This window comes from Peromyscus eremicus, chromosome 2 (assembly GCF_949786415.1).
Source record: "Peromyscus eremicus chromosome 2, PerEre_H2_v1, whole genome shotgun sequence".
Lineage (NCBI taxonomy): Eukaryota > Metazoa > Chordata > Mammalia > Rodentia > Cricetidae > Peromyscus > Peromyscus eremicus.
This window is the reverse complement of record NC_081417.1, coordinates 124,789,897-124,805,313: the sequence shown is the minus strand read 5'-3', so window position 1 is coordinate 124,805,313 and position 15,417 is coordinate 124,789,897. Positions and strand designations below refer to the sequence as shown.

Below are 15,417 nucleotides of genomic sequence, written 5' to 3'. Positions count from 1 at the left end.
AAGTCCCAAGACTCTAAGCAGATCTCTCTTAACAAACTGTGCATGCCATCTTTCTAGTCCCTGGTACTGTCTTTTCCTGATTATGTTGCCACTTGTGTATATCAGGTGTGGCTATTCAAAGACATTTACTGTTTTTAGTTTAAATAGTAAGAGCTCCTGTGAGTTCAAAGCGCACACCTGAAAAGAGAATTGGTGGGATTCGAAACCTTTCAATCTAGGGTGAACCTAGAAGGAATCACAGGCCAAAGGAGGGTTTTACACTATAGTGGGAAGTGTTGCTTATGTAAAGATACTGAGCTCTCTCTTTCTCTTCCTCCCTCCCTCTCTCCCTCTCTCTCTCTTTCTCTCTTTCTCCCTGTCTCTCTTTTTTTAATATTTCCACAGGACAGAGTTTAGGGTATGGATTTGTTAACTATATTGATCCAAAGGATGCAGAGAAAGCCATCAACACTTTAAATGGACTCAGACTCCAGACCAAAACCATAAAGGTAAGAGGCGATGCACCAGCTTCTGATTTAGGAGGTCCTAAATTTTAGTCTGTGGGTCTAGTAAGTCCAGGCTATGTGGGAGCCAGAAGTGGTGTTCTTTATTTACTCAAAGAACATTTACTGTCCCCTCTGCTAAGTAAGGGACATGAGCCATTACAAAATAGAGGATGAATAGTGGAGGGAAGAGACCAGGGGCTGTGATATCTCTAATCCAGAAAGCAAATGTGGGGTCGGGAATCATGGCCCTACAAAGAAGACCTGCCAGCTTGCCTCCACACAAAGGGTCAGAAGCAAGCTGAAGAAACTGAGGCAGAAAAGCTGTCCTGGGTATGAATAGTGTGCCCTAAGTTGGGATGGCAGGGGTAAGAAGGATGGGAAGTAGGCAGGACCAAGTCAGGGGATCTTGTGTGCTGAGTGAGCAGCTGGGCTTTCCCGTATGGGTGATTCGGAAAAAGAAAGTCAACTGTAAATAAACACAATGCTATCAGAAGGGCAGTTACAATGGAACTGATGAAAACACAGTTAAGAAACAACAAAAATAGTAATCCAGCAGTCTAAAAAGAACTAGGTGAGCAGATTACATCTCAAAAATCTGCTTTAATTCAAAAAAGAAATCAGTAACCTAAGGCTGCTTCTCCAGGTAGGTAGGTGGATTTCTGGGACTGGACTGCACTCTCTCACTTTAGACTTCTTATACGGGCTCCTTTGACAGGCCGCTGTCTGCCTCGGGCGTCTGGCGGTGGTCTCTTGGATGGAGCTGCCTGCTCCTCAGCCTCCCTTCCCCTTCTTCCCCCACCTCCAGGCAGCATCCTGTTTAGGGGCAGCTGCCAGCCGATTAATGAGTCCCATCCTTCATAGCCTATTAAACCGCAGGGAAGTGTCTCCTGGGCGCTCTTATCCTCACGACAGCAGGTCTGACGCAAAGTAGGACAAAAGAGAAACTTCTCCCAGAATGGAAATCTATAGATGGCACCAGCTCTCCGCATCTGAAAACACAAAACCAGAACTTTTTAGTTCAGCAAAACTACTTTTCTGACATCCAGGCTAACAAAAGAGAGTGGCGTATAAGAAAACCTTGGCTGGAAGGGAATAAAACAACAACAGAGCCTTTCTCTTCGGGGACACTTTAGGTGATTATTTCTCTTCTTAAGCAGCTTTATTTGTGCAATTGTGTTTAGATTATTTCTAAAAAAATTATTGCTTTCTCTGATCTCCTACAGTCTGTAGTACACAAAGACCGCAAAATAAGCCTGATTTAGGCTGCCTCTGACATGGCTTAGAGTTAGTTCCTAGGAATTCTCTAAGGGGGAAATAAAAGTTGTTTAATTATGGCATAGTCCTCAGAGAGTAAGGAAGATTAATTTCTTTCAAAGGAAAAACACACATATTTTCATACTTTAAGTCGAGAAAAGCATTCCTGTCACTTGACTCTGATGAGGCTTTGTCGCATTGAGAGCTGTTTGTGGCCTTGATTGATTTTTTTTATGTTATCCAGTTCAGCATTAGAATGTCAGATGCCCCTCCCCCCTTGGCGGACATGCTGACCTTGAACTGAGAAAGGTACTTTTCTTTCCTCTACGGTTTTCTTAAAACCCAAACCCTTTTCCCACGGCTTGGGATCAAATCACCAACTATCAGTCTGCCTTTTATTTTTTTTTTTCAAAGTCTTTCATAAGATCCCTGCGGTTTCCCCCAAAGACTGATTGGGCCCAGCTTTTCTAGTCTCAGAATGGTCCCGTGGCCCATCATAACGTCAGATGCTTTATCTAAATGGATTTTGGAGACAAGGAACATTGATTATTTTCTTTCTGTGACGAGCTGGTCTACTTCCTTCCCTTATCTCTATCCCCTTCTCTGTCCTCCTACCCAGCCCAGGCTCCCCCTGCATCAAAATGCTGCTAACACATTTGCACCCAGAGGAAATGTGGGCTTCTGAGAGACACTGTAGGATTCAAAATGCATGATACCACTGCTGAATCAATAATTTCCATTCTCTACTACGAATGAAAATTTAATGTGCAAACCTAGGGATTTCAGCCCTTTCATTAAAGCAGTTTATTTGCCATACTAAAAATTAAGTTTGAGTGATAGGTTCCTTTATTAACTTTTCTTCCCTTTCCTAAAGGGACACAGTGTTTAAGGTAAAAATCATATTAAAGGGGGAAAAAAAGCAAACTCTTTTCGTGTGCTGTTAATAGTCTCATCATTTATTAATTTCTTAAAATTGCTTTTTATGCCTTTCAGGCCACTGTTTACTTCTACTGCTTCAGCTTGCTTTGATAAGTGACATGAGATTTATCTCTTTACTCTTGACTGCCATGAAGGAATAGATAGCTTGTCAATCTGGAAAAAACGAACAACAACAAAAACAACAAACCACACACACATCATCTATGGAAGCATGCATTACAGCGATCTCGGGACCATCTAGTACAAGTTGACAAACTTGGTTAAGTGTATGCTCCTTCTCACATTTCTGATAACACAGAAAACACGCCACTCTAAGTGTGATATATAAAAATATTAGTGCTAGAAAAAGAAGAACAAACCCCTAAATTAATGATTAACTGCCAGATTCAGGGATGGTTTTAGAGATGGGAGTTAGTGGAGGGCAAAGAGAGCAGCTATTCCCTGATGATGGTAATGGTAGTGATGATGATGATGATGATGATGATGATGATGATGATGGGATGACTATGGTGATTCTGAAGGTGTTTAATTTAGATCTTCAGTTCTTCAATAGGAACTGAAATCTAGATTTCCTTTATGTCAGAGCTCTTAATTTTTAGAGGCCGTAAACATAAACAAAGAAAGAATTATGAAGGAAAACCAAGCAGAATATAGTATTTGACCTTTGTTAAGTCACCTTTTAACCTCTGTACCTGAGATTTAAATATGGCACCATTGCCTTTGCCAGATATCGGTGAATGTCCCATTACCTGGCTGTTAGTGGGAGATGTCCACAGAAGATGCTTTCCTGTCAACAAAAAAATCCATTTTCCTTTTATTGAGGAGGCTGTACGGAGACCATATGAACACTGAGGGTATGTGAGCAGCACAGACCTCTGGCAGAGAAAGGGCATGATGCGTGAATTATACCTGGAATGAGTAGGTGCGAATGGGAACTCCAGAGGAATGGCTCTTTCGATTAGACTTCTTTCAAGGGAGAAGACTCCACCTGGAGACCAGGCTTGGAGAAGTGAGGTGTCCTGCCTAGACACACGGCTGTCCGTTTATCCTGTGTAAACATGAGCCAGAGAGGAAATGACAATAAACAACAGTAATGCTAGCTTACTTGGAATGTTTACATTGTGCCTGATAGGATCCTAGTCTTTCTAAATGCTTGTTACCACTTAATCTTTGAGCTATACCAGGAGTTAAGTGCTTTACACACATCAGCTTTGTTTCTGAAAATAGCCCTGGTAGAAGGTGCTATTGTCTCCTTTACGCTAATGAGGAAACTGAGGCCTAGAGAAGTTCAGGAGAGAGACCTAGGATCACACAGTGGGTAAGTGACAGTTGGAGCATTTTTAAAAAGCTTTAAAAATAATTCTCTGGCAGTGGGTCCTTAGTGTTGGAATGTCAAACTGCCTGTTTGCCTAGCAGCATGTGAGCCTTGTGAGGGTGTGTGGGTGAGTATTTTGGCTCTGCTCATACAGGGGTTAATTCCCTGGCATGGTAAGTTGATATAGAAAGCAAATAAATGAACTATGTGGTCCCTCCAGATTCTTCATAGATGAACTTATGGTTCAGAACATTTGCCATTAACTTGAAGACACACTGGACTTTAACTTCCCAAGCCCTTGCTTTCCAGGCTTTAAGGCCTTCCATTTAAGTGAGCCACAGATGGCAATGGCCTAGAAATTCTCCAATCCAGGTGTTTCATGGGGCCACAGACTAGTGTGGACCATGAGCTTACCACAGGAGATGATTTACCTCACTTAGCGATAGGCTGCTGTTTCTTAGTTTTTCTAGTTGTTTTTTGTTTTTTGTTGTTTTTTTTTTCTACTTGTCTCCAACAAGAATCTGAGAACACTGGGAGAACAGGCTTTGGATTCTTGGAAATGATGCTCTGATACCCCTTGACAACTGATGCCTATCCTAGCCGACTCTGAAAGAGCAGCTTCCGAATTTACACTGTCACTTCAGCCCCTTACTAAGAAATGCTCAATTGAATCCTGTTACCTTTGCTTCTGCTCCTTGTCACATTAGTTAAGAACAAACAAAACGGGGAATGGATGTAATGGTAATTCCAGCACTCTGGAGGCTGAGGCAGAGGGATTATGATGAGTTTAAGGTCAGCCTGGGCTTCATAACAAAATGGAGGGGGCACAAGGAGAAGAGAGGGAAAGAGGAAAAAAGGAAGAGAGGAAGGACCCTCAAAACAGGAATAATCCAAGCGGATTTGTTTGGATTGATATTCAAGTTACCATGAGAAACTTTGGTAAAATAAAGCCTAGCAAACTGGGATTTGAAGGCTTGGTATCACTTCTGCTAAACCCTTCAGTGATGGAACTCTTCTTCAGGCTTTAACCTAAGTGTGAGAAGCAGGATTAGAGATGTGTTCACTACTTGCTCTGCCTCTGTAGGTTTACTCCTGGCAAGCATGCATGGGGGTGGGGGTGGGGCACTTAGCTATGCAAGCTGCAGTGAGATAATAGAGTGACCACAAGCTAGAGAGGTTCCCTTGGATGCTGGAGGGGAGATAGGGTGCTGTGTAAGGTGTAAGTGGGAGTCACTCTGCTCAAAATAAGTTCCAGGATAGTCCATCTGTTGATAGTGTTCCTTGTGGAGTGTTTGGCCACAAACCAGCATTTGGCAGGGTGCTGCTGTAGGTTTTATCAGCCTTAGACTTGGGGGTTTTTTTCTTGGGGGAGAGGGGGCAGGGGCATGTTTTTGCTGCTGCATAATATGGAATGTGTGTGTGTGTATGTGATATATGTGTATATCTGTATTTGTTGAGGCTTTTCTCCATTGAATTATATGTTTGTAAATGGCTTTATGAATTTCTCTAATAATCACATGAAGCCTTATTCAAATGATAAAAGTACAACTTGATATAATAAAGCATTTCCAGAGCACAGCACTTGTGCAAACTAGAGTGCACATCTCAGCACCAGGTCTCAGATGACGAGGGTAGCCTCTGCCACTCCGAGTGAACCCCTAAGAGCTAGCACTGTCCGACAGACGTAGGAAATGAGAGAGGTACCTTATCACTAGGCAGCATCCCAGGTCTTTAGAGAACCCAACTAGGAGAGAGGCTGCTGGAGAGCTCTCCAGAAGGACCATCCCTTCTTCTCTGGGGAGGAAGTGGGCTGGTTATTCTGCCTCCTCTGTAAGGATGCTGCTTAAGGATTTCGACATTTTCTCTTTTTTCTCCTAATGGCACTAGCAGTGCCTCTGGGGATCTCTCTGCACTTGAGCTTTGTGGGTTCCCGTTCACTCTAGCCGCTTCTTTCCCTTGCCAGGGGTCATGGGCGACAGTGCCTCCTCCCTCCCCACTTCCTCCGCTATCCACCTGCCTTGCTGAAGGCCTCCATTCCGCTGAGGCATCTCTTCTTTGCACTCGGCATAAGCAATTATTTCTCCTATCACGGCTCTTAATGCTTCCCGGAGAGTTAGCAGATCAGTTTTTGCTGACGGATATCACCCCACCCAGAAATAATACCCTGCCTGCCTCTATCTCGTTAATAACAAAAAGGCACCACCACTCCTTTGTAGGAACCCTTTGCTGCCAAGGTCAGCCAGGACACTGGGGTTACTGAATCCCCAAGGAAAGGACCAGGAATAGGCCAATGAAACTGGAGATGCCCAGTTGTACTGGCTGTCACCCCTTCTTTAGTGGGAGAATGTATTTGCTGCTCTGATTTCAGGTGCCCTTTTAACTTTCTTTGAGTAAATTATTTCAAATGCATACAGATATAGATGGTTGGAAATAGAAACAGTTCTGCTTTCTCAGCCCACTGAACTTGATATGATCCCGGGATCTTGAAGGTCATTCTCAGTGTTTTGGGTCTGGATTACAAAAGAAAACTGAACAGGTACAAGTTGGGGGCACATTTAAGTTTTCAGAAGTGCTTGAATGGAGTTTGAGAGCATTTGCAAGTATAAAAGAAGCCAATGGTGTAATGTGAGCTCCTCCAAAAAAAAAAAAATCACACAAATGCAAGCACACATACATGAAGAGAAAGAGAGAGAGAGAGAGAGAGAGAGAGAGAGAGAGAGAGAGAGAGAGAGCGAGCACACACTTTTGGGATTATATCTCCACATTAGAGGAAACGGTGAACCTCTCTTACCCAAGGCCACCTGATGTCTTGTGTCCCATTTTTATTTCCCTGTTTTAAAGAGTCCTGACATTCAAATGCTGTCCAGAGTGAATGAGAAAGATGAAAAGAGCGTTGTGCACCCTTATATCTACCCGGGATGGCTACTGTTCCATTCTCCTGGAAAGAAAATTTTGCGGTGAGGCTAAGGCATTGCTTCAGCCTTACATTTAAAATTGGGAAGAAAACCAATATAGCTATCAGTACAGTATAGGTCTTGAATAGGGAAGAGCCCTTCATCATCAGAGCCATTCAAATGGAACCTGTCCGGATGATGTTCTGGCGTGAATTCTGACTAGATGAGCCTGTATGCCCTCCTAGCTCTGAAAAGCCACAACTTTACATTGTTTCCGGGCCTGAAGCTGCTCGATTCAATGTAGTCACCACTAGCACCATATGGTAATTTGAGTTAATTAAATAAAAGTGTAGTTCCTTAGTCACATTCAGACTGTCTGAAGTGCTTAGTAGCTATGCATAGCTAGTAGTTACCATCAAACTTTATAGGTATCAAATGTTCTCCTGACCCCAGAAAGTTCTGTGGGCTGCTGCTGGCCTAGGATATCTGTGACCCTGGGGGTTAAAGAGTCAGTTCTGCATAGTAATCATGAGGCTCAGGACAAGGTGACTTCTCTATTAAAGACCATAGAGCACCCAGCCCTCCTTCCCTTTTCCTTTTTGTCCATTCAAAAGAACTCTGAGTTAAGATAGTCAAGCCCCAGCTCTGTTATAAAACTATATGTGATGACCTTCGGTGGCTCACTTTCCTTCTTCAAACATAAGTCCTCTTTGGAGATGATTATTCCCAGATCTAATAGTCTAATAAAATATTACAGCATGGCTGTTCCAACTTGGTACCTTCCCAAGAAGAGTAACAGTTTGTGCCAAGAACATGGCTTTTATTTCACTGCCCAGGTTGGTGTGGCCCAGTGGAAAGATCCCAGAACTTTGAGTCATATCTGAGTTTGTCTTAGTTAAGATGACCTTGGCAAAGTACTTGATCTCACTGCACCAGAGTCTATCATCTGGAAAATGGAAATACTGATTTTTCATGTGTAGGCAATCGTGGCTTTCAGTGAGCACTCAACAAATGCTTCCAGGGATAAAAATGAGTGGGGTTACCCCTCAGGTGAATGGCAGATACAGAGAGTGAGTGGGTAGAACCCTTCCTTTATCCACCTGTTTGGGGGATGCATTAAAAGAGAGTGAATCTGACTCTTACTGAAGCACGGACAACAGTCAGGATAAGATGGCAGGAAGTAGTGTGGATTTCCAGACAGCTGCAACACTCCTACCAGTCTTACATGAAGCAGGAGGCAGGAGTTGCAATTTAGTGGAGAGGAATCTGCGGCTCTGCGTCTGGCATCTGCTCTTCCCCTAATCACAACGAGAAACTTCTCCCACATCTCACTCACTTAGAGGCCCCAGTCAGACAGAGAGAGCCTTGTACTGAGTATGCACCTTTGACAGTCTAGTAGATTTTTCTTGGTTGTGAGCCTGGCCTTTTATGGTTAAGCCACCTCTCCAGACCAGCCTGGTATATTTTTAAAAGTAAGTTTTAAGGTGCATGAATCTATCACCACAATTTTTCAAGAAAGACATCAGCCATACTGTGTGTCAGATAAGCCTATGGTACCTTTAGATACTCCTAACTCCATGGTTCTTTCTTTCCATTTGAGTCAGCTCCTGGGAAAGTATACGAAATCCATTCACTACAGTGAATTATACATTTAGTTTCAATTGAGTTCCTACCCTAGTAAAGCTTTGAAACTAGATGTGGAAGTCAGTGTACTGAGTTCACCATAATGTACAACCTGATGGGGCAGGTCAGGCGTTAGGCAGAAGATTGTGATGGGAGGTAGGTTATGATAGCTATGACCACTGAGATAGACACCTCCCGTAGCACTTAAGGAAAGGATAGCTGTGTATGCCTGGGCCCCATGGAGAACATGGCTAGGCCTAGAAGGTAATCAAGAATTCATTTTGCTATGAGGATAAACACACAGCAAGAACAAAGCCATGAAGATAGAAACTTTCAATGCACAGCCAGAAACCTGTGACTTTGTTTTTGTCTGAACTGAAGCATAATGTGCTTGTAGAGGTCAGTAGGAGATGAGAGGTTGGGCCAGATGCCAGGGCCAGATGCCCTGAATGCCTAGGTAAAGGATTCGGACTTCCAACACAAGGTGTTTAAGACACATTGGAGAGTTCCGAACAGGGAAAAATGTGATGGGATCAAACTGCACCTGAGATGTTACCATGAGGCTCTATCCCCAGTGCTCTTTTAGAGTGGCATTATCAGGTGGCAGGTGCAGAGAGGAACACAAAGGATGGAGCCACAAAAGCAGACACCTGTCCTATTTATGAGGAGGGCTGCGTCCACAGGCACAGAGGTAAACCAATCCTCACAATCAAAGCTGTGTTTCCAGGAGCCAGCTGGCTGCTCCCTGCTCTCCCTGCTCCCACAGGTGGGATTTCAGGTCCCTAGGAGGGCTTGCTCGTAGAAGCCCTGGCACCTCCAGAGTCTGCTCTCTGCTGCCATTCTCCTGGTTTCTTTAGAATGAACATTCCCTGGGGACCGGCCTGCTCTGGGGAGTTTGTATTCACTCAGAGAATAGGGTGTTAACAACAGACTGGGGAAAATCTGTAGCTTGATCTTCAAATAATGAAATTGTACACATCTCCTCTGCTAGACTAGCAGTCCTGCATGTCAGGAACTGTTGTACAATTTTTTTTTTTTTTTGCTCCCCAGTGTCTAGAATAAGGCCTGTTTACATAGCAACCATGTCAAAGTCACGGTTTATTGAGCACTTACTTTGGGGCCAGTCTTTGTGCCTAGGAATCTTACACACAAGTGGCTCTCTTAGCTTCTGAGCTATGTTACTCAAGTGATGCCACTCAGAAAGGCACAAAGTCACACATCTGGAAAGTGAACGGGATTCATATCTAAAGCTCCCATACACCAAAGCTGTTCTTAACCTCTATATCTTTTTCCATTCTATATTGGGATCTCAATTTCAGTTAAAGTAACGTAAGTATACGCTTTGGAGTAACTTATTTCAAATTGTAGTTCCCCAACACTCTAACTAGCACCTGTCAAAGATGAAGGCTGATAAGAACAGAAAGGATGTCCCTGAGGTCTATAAAGAAGATCTTTGCAGCAGCCAGTGATGGCCAGGGGTAGTATAGGATATTCACGTAGTTGTGAACTTTGTGTTCTCAGAAATGTCTGTGATAGATACTCAGCCCTTCATGAGTTCCTCCCAAATTTTCAAGGCCACTTCTAGCACCAAGGCTATCAAGTTTATTGTTATTATTGGGTCCTTTTGTAGTGGGTAGGGGGACTGCAAACTCACAAGAAGAGAGATCTGGGGCATGTGGAAATGTTGAAAATCTCTGACAGGGTTGTCTGTGATGTCAGCCATTCAGTCACCTGCCTTTGGGCCACCCTAACCCAGAAAGGAGTGGCTTCTTCACTCACAGCTTTGTCTAGACAAGAGCTGTGCTGGCCTAGAAATGCCAACCTTCTTGTGAGAAATTCTGGATGAATGAAATGAGCAAGATCGTGATGGTTCAAGACAAGAGGAATTCTCCAGGGCACTGCCTATAACATTGGAAGCCCTGAGCTCTAGAGGGTCAACATGTCACCAATACAGAGGCTGAAGGTCACCATTTGGGGGACATGTTTCAGGTTAGCAAAGGGCCTAACATTTGCAGTCCTTCTGCTAGAGTTTAACCAATGTTTGAGGAAAGTTGAACTTTTTGGGTTTGAGGATAAGCATTTAGATGCCAGATTGAGCAAATCATTTTCCTATCGCTTTCGCCTGGTCCTCTCCAGAGGTACTGCACAGAGGTCTAAAAGAACAATAAGCTATGGCTCTAAATAGAGGAGAAAAACTGAAGAGGGCTTAGGCTGGGAGTAGAACAACCCAGATACTGCTTACCTTTTGATCGGTCAGTGCTCTGAGCCTGGGTCAGTCTCTGGGGATCTGTGGCTGTAATTCTGCCTCAGGATCATCTTTGGGGGAAATGGTTTTGACTGTGTCATTGACTTTCCAATGCCAACTCTGTTTGCTCTGCAGAGTCTGCCCTCAACATGCTCCTTTCTGGACCCCAGCTCAAGCTGCCCCAAACCAGTAGAAACCAAGGTCTTTGCTTTGTTTTGTATAGCTGTTGCATAGTAGAAAATGTATACTGCCAGGCATTTTCCTAAACCTTTGACCTTCCTCAAAGCAGAAGGCTATTAACAGGTCCCCATTTCCTCATCCATCCTACCATCTATCTCACTACAACTCTATCTTCTCCCTGGTCCTTCTAACCCTCAACTTACCCCTGCCCCCCCCCATGTTTGAGTCACACTAAGATATAACTCTGCCATGACACACGTCTTGTGACTTTGTGACAATGGGTCACTGTGTTTGCTCATCCATTCACCCCATATTTATTCGGTAAATCCTCTGAGGAGCCTGTTGCCTCTGTTGAAGGTGAATGAGACGCCTGATTTGTGCTGTGTTCCCATCACACAGATTAGATCCTCCAGAAGTATTTGTGGTACCTCGTTCTGAAGCAGACTCCTCTTAGTCCTTCCAACCTCGGGCACTAGCGAGTAAGAAGCTTATCTTAGCTCTTCAGTTAGTGAGGGCACATAGCTATGATTCTGGGTGCTTGGCTCAGTGATCGTATCAGTGGAGGAATCAAGCTATGGTTAACTCTAAAGAACCCCAAACACCAGCATCATCTATCATGAGCTGTGGGTGTTCATTCATTTTTTTCCAGTATGTTTTGTACCTTCTGCAGATTTCAGGCTCTGTGCTGAGAGGTGGAGCCACAGACATAGATAAGACACATATACACCCACCTCAAGAAAACGACGACGAGACTAGATAGTGCGTTAAGATCCGAATGAGTGGACCACTAAGGAGGATCTCAGGGTGAGGCAATACCAGAAAGAGAAGACTGCCAAAAGAAGGTGGCATTTGAGCTAAGCCCTTACAAGAGTCAGACTTGGCCTCTTTCCCCTGAGTGAAGGCATGCAGTGGGGAGGTTGAACTTTGATGGAACACAGATATATTCAGACAACATCAGTAACTAGCAAGGTGAGACAAGGTGAACCTTAGTACTGTGGATGGGTTTCCTCCTTCCTACCATTGCTTCCTCCTGAATGAAAAATAGTTCCACTATGTTATAACCTGTTCTTGCCCCTTAGAGGACTGGGATAGGAGCACTTTCTGTGGAGTAGAATTACTCCACATAACAGTTACATGGAGTTCTTGATCCTTCAGCTCCCAGGCCAGCCCCAGATGCACACAGATACCTACCATGTAAAAGCTACTCTGCTTTCTCTGCCATATTCTGGGAAGATGTGGCACGTACAGAGGCCTCCAAGGCTACCCATGGATTTCTAGAAGATATAGATACTGGAGGCAGCTGCTTGGCTCCATCAGTGAGAGGAGGCTAGTGAGGCAGATTAGTCATTCACATCATTTTCTGTTGAGTCAACATCTATTTTTAGGTATAGAACTCATAAAGGGACCTAGTGTCCCTGTCATAGAAAGGGGAAATATGCCATGAGTAAGGGGTCTGTTCATCCTTAATCCTCTCTCTGCACTCATTTTCTTTGCCTGAAGATCTCATAAATAAGGCCCACTTTGCTGTTCAAAGTTTAGCTCTTAATGTCAATGGTCTGATTTAGGATGACATTTGTTGTGGACCCATGCTTTTATGTACACACAGAATCACACACACACACACACACACACACACACACACACACACAATCATGCACATGCACATACTCTCACGCTAATGGATTTAGCAAGTCTCCTGAATCTGTTATATGGATTAAAAGAAACTGCCAGCTGAAAAATGCTAAAGCATATAGATCCCTTCCTGTCCACCATTGTCAGATGTAGTCAGAAATGACTGTTTTCATCGTCTATTCTGAGCCCTAACTGCCCCAGAAATAGCTTTAGCAGGAAAGTGCTTTTGTTAGACTAGCTGTAAATTATATTTCAAATGTCTGATGTTGTTTTCTTAAAAAATAAATAAATAAGTAAATGAAAGTCTAAAATTAATGACTGCTGGGGTTTGCTTTGCTTATGTGTACTGCTAAAGATTTGGCTTCTTGCAGATGGAATTTCAGATCTGTTTACACTTCTGTGTTAGCTTTTTGGGGAGAAAAAAAAAGCAGTTGAGAGATCTGGGAGAACAAATTTACAAAGTCAAACTTATTATAACCACCGGTGAGGCTCTTTTCTCTAACCACTGTCCTTCCCCTCCCTCTTATCCACTGTGCCCCCATTTTTTTGTTTGTTGTGATTCTATCTGCCCTGCCTCAAAGTGAGAGGCAACTGATCCTTGCAGATGTGCAAGGTCACATATGGAGTTTAACAAGCAGATGTTCATTCAGCCCCATTTCCCCAGCACTTTGTCATTCAGCGAGAGCAGACCTCGTGGGCACAGATTGGAGCAGCACAAAGGAGGGACCAAAAAAGTCGTGCAGAGACACTGACCGCTTTGATGCTTGGGATAAGGGAATGGGCACAGGGAGGATGGCACGGAGAGAAATGTACAGAGCAGAATTTCACGGGCTTTCTTTTTTCTTTTTGGCTTATTCAAAGATTATGATGTGTTGGATACAGTAAATCATCTATACTCCCACATCCAGGAGGTAAATCTTCAGAACTTCACGCGTGGGTAGTTCTGCATTTAACAGCTGCCATACAGTAGCTATCTGTTCACACTTACAGACCTTTATCTGTGCATTTGTTTTAAGTTCCTGTTGACAAGTCTCCTTTTGTTCATCTCTTGTTGTTCTCCTGTTGTTATTCCTACACAAGAATCATGGGTCCTAAGGACGGACAAGGGACTGTCATCTTGGTTGTTACTTCGGTCTCCACTCTAAGGATGAGTGCCTGTTGTGCATTTAGCACCTCTCACCTTCTCCTAGGTGTCCTATGCCCGCCCGAGCTCAGCCTCAATCAGGGATGCTAACCTGTACGTTAGTGGCCTTCCCAAGACCATGACCCAGAAGGAACTGGAGCAGCTTTTCTCGCAATACGGTCGCATCATCACCTCACGCATCCTGGTCGATCAAGTCACAGGTTAAGTGCTTCTTTGTAATTGATTCCCCTGTATGTCTGTGCCATGTGACCCACAGAAGTAGGTTCATGGATGTTGCAGGTGAGGATGCAGACCCTGAACAGGCGGATTCCTGACCCTTGTACATGGACTACCTAAATTTAAAATGGGCCATCTTGAGACTCCAAAGTCTCTACCATGGAAATACAACTAAACTACTTGGCAGGGTCATGAAAGAAGATTTGGGTATCAAGTTAAGAGTGGGGTTCTATGGCCTTCAAAGTCTGTCTCTGCCTTCAGCAATTCATCCAGTGGGTAAAACTATATGTACAGCTCTAGCTCCAGAACACAGTGATGTAAAGTTAGAAGGGACTTCAAGCGGTTTTATTCTACATATTGGGAGTCATCTAAAGTGGGAGGTCAGATTTCCCACTAGCTAAGTCAGCAGTGCATGGGTATGATCCCAGGCTAAGGTGCTACGGTTCTTTGTCCATAAGAAAGAAACCCAACCAGCACCTCTCAGGAAGAGATGTAAGGTCACTGGGGCTGCACTGTCAGTGACAGTGTCTTTTGCCTATTCCTGATTTGATCTCAATTTGAAGTGTTTCCCCTGAGAGTAGAGGTAAACATGCATGTTTACCATTTGATCCATGCACCCATCCCCAGTGGTGTTGACTCCACCTCAAACACTGTGCAGAGAGACACTCAGGACCAAAGATAAAGGAGACATAGAGCCTGCCCTCACAGGACTCAATGTGGTCATGTGAGGTGCTTGCTAGAGACTGTCCAGTGCCCCATGAGAGCTCATAAGAAGGTGTACTGGGCCTCCTGGTGATTGTTGGAAAGGCTCCATGGCAGAGGCAATTTTGGAACATAGCTTTGGGGAATGATTCAGTTTCCTGGCAAAAAAGGAAGGGATAGAACAGTCTAGAGGCAGAGGATGGTATAGCCCAAGGTTTGGTGTTAAGAAAGAATACAAGCTGTTCAGTGCAGGTCAGGGTGGCTGGTGTAAGGTTCAGTAGGAGATTTGAGACCAGACTGCCAAAGGCAATAATTGCTGTCCTGAAAGGTCTGAATTTTGTCTGCATGTAGCAAAGATCCAGGGAAAGGTAACCTGTAGGTTTTATTTGTTTCTGTTTAAGACAACAAAGAATAAGTGGCCGGCATAAAGTCCATCATTCAAAGGGTGCAGAAAAAGCACAGAATATGTTCCTAAAGGGTGCAGTGAGTGGTCAGAGGTTCAGTTATGAGGTATGAAAGGCACCCTCAGAACTAGATAGTGTTAGGTGGTCAGTTAAAGGTAGATAGGGACTGGGCAGGGCAATTGTAGAGGCCAGGAGGGAAACACCCACTGTGTTCTGCTTGGAGACATCTGCCATGCTGGTAGAAAGGCTCCCAGATAGATGCCTTTTGGTGAGTGACAGAAATTCAAGGAGCTGGCTCACAAGTGGATTGAGTCACCACAAAGTATCTACAGGGTGCTTCCCAGTGATAGCTCCCAACTGTCTGGGTCACTCTTTGCAAATGCT

At 44.0% G+C, this 15,417-nt stretch overlaps 1 protein-coding gene across 6 annotated transcripts in view; it reads left to right on the top strand.

The window, feature by feature from the left end:
• Elavl4 (ELAV like RNA binding protein 4) overlaps positions 1-15,417 on the top strand; it is an 83,555-nt gene that overhangs the window by 63,096 nt on the left and 5,042 nt on the right. For 5 of the 6 annotated variants that reach the window (XM_059256036.1, XM_059256038.1, XM_059256040.1 and 2 more), the window contains 2 exons: positions 385-488; positions 13,758-13,911. In XM_059256036.1, coding sequence (XP_059112019.1) covers positions 385-488; positions 13,758-13,911 — 258 coding nt within the window. Of the gene's footprint in view, positions 1-384; positions 489-2,732; positions 2,769-13,757; positions 13,912-15,417 lie in introns of those variants that run through there. The other variant, XM_059256041.1, reaches the window with a different exon arrangement.